Below are 4,429 nucleotides of genomic sequence, written 5' to 3'. Positions count from 1 at the left end.
TTAAATTCATAAGCCTTCTTGTGACAGATTTATGTTACCAATCTGCACGGAGTATCAGGTGATCAGGCTGAAGCCACAGGATCTTTAGAGGCGGAGATGGAGGAGCACACCAAGTGACTAAATTTTAAAGCTTTATTAATAAAATCATAAAACAACAGCGGCGAGTGCTGGGAATGCTCCCACGTCACTCAGAGGAAGAAAGCAAGCATTAGTGCCCCGGTCCTAACTCACTTTCATACTCACACCCACGCTACCAGAGGCTGGCCAAACATGGGTGTAATGAAAGAAGAAGGAGGGGGAAGGGTGGATGGGAGTTCTTCTCCCATGCACAGGTCATCCAGGGTGCGCTGTTGATCTCCATCTTGCTTCGGCTCTCAGGAGAGTTTTTAAGTCCTGGGTTCTTTTTGGGGCGTTTTGTTCAGGGACCTGTGTTCCTGGTTCTCTTTGTACCAGTCCAAACTGGTCTTCCGTGGCTTTCTCAGCTTTCCCAAAACACATCAGCCTCAGGGAAGCGAAAACAGTTGTCCCCCTCCCCTTCCCCACTGGCCTTCACTGTCTCGCTCATTTTTGCAGCCCCTTTGGTTCTGTTCAGCTGAATCCTCCTTTCTCATGGCTGGTCGGGGTGGAATAGGTCCCTGTCTTTCTTGGCAGGCAGCCAAGAGTCAGATGCGTGCTGTGGCCTTGGGCTGGAGTCAGCGTCTTATCTTCGGACTGAGGTAGATGAAGTGTTGAGTTAACCCGTTCTCTGCTCTCTCCCTCCCTCTTTGGCCTCTCGCAACCTGTAAAAGAATCTTTCACTCCACACTCACATCTTTGACCCTTCCCAACATGCTTTGCAATGTCTGCACCAGCATTATCAACATACAAGGCTGATCTGCCTCTCCATGGAACCCCCTGAGTGAGGGGGTCCTTGGGGCTGTGACATTCTGGACACTGAAAACCCTGGACTTAACAGAGACTCTGGTTTTATGGCCCTGTAGTGAGGCCAAGTGGCCTCCTGCTGAGCGGGAGAGCGAGGCACCATTACACTCCCCTTGGAGGGTGGAGCCTAGATCGCCCTGCCCCCCTCACCAGAAGTATTGGGGCGTGGCCGGAAGTATAAAAGGCCAGCTCTACAGCAGAGTTCGGAGAGAGCTGGTGGAGGAGAAGGATGCTCTGCCTATTCAGCCGTGTCCCCGAGAGGAACGTTCGACTGACTGTTCCTGATCCTCAGATGCCGACGAGGACTGGCCCGGCGTGCCTGCTGCCGTGAACCCCGAGGACCCGGAAGAGGCCTGGAGACTAGAGGTACCAAACCTCGGGCTGGCAGGAAGTGGCCCGGGGCAGCTATGGAGCAGCTGGCTGCAGAGCCAGAGATGGCTCAGTTGGCATGTTGTGGCTGGATCCCCATCAACGCAGGAGCAGACAATCCTGCCCCTGCCAGGGCCCTGAGCTGGGACATGGTGGAGTAGGGTGGGCCCATGTCTCCCTGCCACCCCACCCTAGGATGGCTGACTCCCTACACTGTTCAGAGAAGCCCTAGCCTGAAGAAGCGCCTCCCTGACCAGCTCCCCTCTAGACTGTTTGTTTGCTGGCTGCTTGAGCCCCACCCAGGTTGAAGCCAGCCCTGAGACTGCTTTGCTTACTGGCCACCTGAGCATCCTCAAGCCCAGGCCAGCTCACCTAAGACCGTTTATTTGCTGGCTGCGTGAGCTCTGCCCAGGCCAAAGCCAGCCCTGATAGACTCTGTTTAAGGGCTGACAGCTTGGGCCACCCAAAACCAGGCTAAAACCTGACTAGAACTATTGATCGTGAAGCCCTATTGTGGGCTCGGGGCTGTCCTGCGGACTCTGGTCCTGGCCAGAAGGACCAGCCTGAGTGGCCTCCCTCTGAGCGGAAGAGGGAGGGACCATTACAGGACCATTACAACAATTTGTAACACACCCTGCTGTCTACTTACCTTCCATTGTCTGACAACTGCAGAGGTGTTAATTTCCCACTTCATGTTTATTGCCCACTTCATTTTAAATGGGCTCCTGCAACATGCTTAATCATGTGTCCCGTCTTGTATTTAACTTGAACACTATGGTTACCCTCTCCAGAGTTCTGTGAAGCTCAAAAGTTTGTCCCTTCCATCCACAAAAGTCTGTCCAATAAATGTTATTATCTCATCTAACTTGTCTCTCAACTCGGTTTCTTGGCATCCAGATGTGTCACAGGGTGGACTGAGCCCTTTACGAGGGAACTACTCCCACTCACCTGTGGCTCATTTACCTCTGTTACTCATTTAAGTAACAAGGCCTGACAGTGGACATGTGTTCCTGATAAAGAGCCAGCGGGAAAGGGAACAGGAGGTGGAAGCTGTGAAGTTGAGCTCCAGCTCGGAAGGGCTGGGAGTGGTGGCTTTATGAAGTGGTGACTGGGACAGAAGTAGAGCCCTGGGTGTGGTAGAAGACCCCAAAGCTGAATATAAACTTTTGTGTTACTGTGATGGGCTTTCTTCTGAGACCCGGAGGATTGTTTTGAACTGTTTCTGTTACTGAATGAGCCCCAGGCAAGGCTGCTGTTAGCCATGAGACAGACTGTGTGGATTTCTTAACGAGTCCTGAAGAGGAAAAAGAGAGGCTAGCCTCCACAGACCTAGCCTGGCCATGAGAGCGCTCTCAGGAGGCAGTGGGAGGTGTCTGTTACAGTATCTTATGACTGCCATTAGTTGCCACAGATCCACTGGTCTACAATTTAACTTCTTGGCATATTATTATTATGCATAAGAATAAAACTGGAGTCATAGTTAGGAGACACAGTCACAACCAGGACCTGCAGAAATAAAGAAAAAAAAGTCCCTGTTGGAAAGACCTTACAATCTAAGCATCAATTTTCAATGACAAATCCATTTCTTGGCATCTGTATCCTATTACGCCCACCAACTGCCACAGATCCAGTTTTCTAAGACAATTTGATTCCCTGGCATATGGATCCTCCTTTGTCACTAAGTGCCACACAACCGCTTTTCTGCAACAAAGCCATTCCCTGGCAGAAGGATCTGACCTGCCACCCAGCTGGCCCAGATTTTCTATGACAAAGTCACAAGTGGGAATGGTTCATTCAGAGCAAATGGGGCTGCTCTTGAATGTGACCCTCCTGTGCATGGCTATTGGGGCTCCTTTCATCCTTATCTTTGTCCCTTCTCCCTGCAGGAGGAAAGAGGGAATGGGAGCTCCCAGTGAGAGTTCATCCTACTGGGGTCTCTGACTAACTACACCTGGAGATGCTGCTTTTTATAGTTTTCTTGGTTTTGTACATCCTGAACCTGGTGGGGAGCCTGGGCATCATCGTTGTCTTGTGGCTGGAACCCAGTATCCACACTCCTATGTATTTCTTCCTCAGCAACCTCTCTTTCCTGGACTTTTGCTACACCACCAGCACCATTCCTCAGATGCTGCTGAACTTCTGCAGCGCTCATAAGTCTATCACCTGGGCAGGCTGCATATCCCAGCTCTACATCTTCCTCTTGCTGGCTGGCACCAAGTGCCTCCTGCTGGCTCTCATGGCCTACGAACACTACGTCGCCAATGAGGCCCAGGCATTTGCTGTCAGTGGTCTCTTCCTGATGGTGCTGCTGGGTCTCATCCCGGTCTCCTACAGCTACATTGTCACCACAGTGCTGCGGATTCGCTCAGCCCAGGGCAAGCTCAAGGCCTTCAACACCTGCGTCTCCCACCTGGCATTGGTATCACTCTTCTACGGTGCGGCCATTTCCATGTATCCACAGCCTCCATCTAGCTACTTGCAGGACTGGGGCAAGATGGTCTCCGCCTTCTATGGCATCATCGCCCCCATGCTCAACTCCCTGATCTACATGCTGAGGAACAAGGATGTCCCCTAAGGAGGGTGCTGGGGAGGCTATTCTGGAGTAAAAGGACATAAGCCAGAGAAATGAGTTGGGACTGGCTGGCTTGGTACTCTATGGGGCAGCAGCTCCAACCCAGTCTCAGGTGAGGGAGACTGGCTGGCTCAGGGGGCCAGACAATGGGATATGGAGCCTTTCCCATCTAGGAGGTTTGCATTTTAATCTCTCTGATCATGTGCCCACATGGTGCTGGGACTGGGAAACCAGAGGTCAGTCACCAGGAGCCCCAGAAGGCAGAAGAGTGTGAAAAGGTCCGGCAGATGGTGTTGGGCACTGCACTGTGTCCTTCCTTGGCTCCATCCATGAACAAAGCTGGCTCTGCTTGGAGAAGACTGAGCGATGTGGGCATCTGAGAGTCATCAGCTCCAGCCAGCACAGACTAGACATACACCTACCGGTAATATTTAATACCTCTGATTCTCTCTTACTGAATATTGATCTAAAACCCCCATCAACATTGCCCCCTCTCTATTTAATTTTCAGATATGGATAGTTTGGGGGCTTCTTCCCTTTTCTCATGTTAAACTGCAGCTACTTCAC

General features: G+C 51.5%; 1 protein-coding gene across 1 annotated transcript; it reads left to right on the top strand.

The window, feature by feature from the left end:
* Window positions 1-3,247: 3,247 nt before the first annotated feature.
* LOC123346984 (olfactory receptor 2B2-like) lies at window positions 3,248-3,865 on the top strand. The gene has a single exon (XM_044984413.1). The coding sequence runs from the start codon at window positions 3,248-3,250 to the stop codon at window positions 3,863-3,865; it is 618 nt and encodes a 205-aa protein (XP_044840348.1).
* Window positions 3,866-4,429: the final 564 nt, after the last annotated feature.

This window comes from Mauremys mutica, chromosome 12 (assembly GCF_020497125.1).
Source record: "Mauremys mutica isolate MM-2020 ecotype Southern chromosome 12, ASM2049712v1, whole genome shotgun sequence".
Taxonomy (NCBI): domain Eukaryota; kingdom Metazoa; phylum Chordata; order Testudines; family Geoemydidae; genus Mauremys; species Mauremys mutica.
Note: the sequence above shows the minus strand (reverse complement) of the source record. Positions and strands in the feature narration are given on the sequence as shown.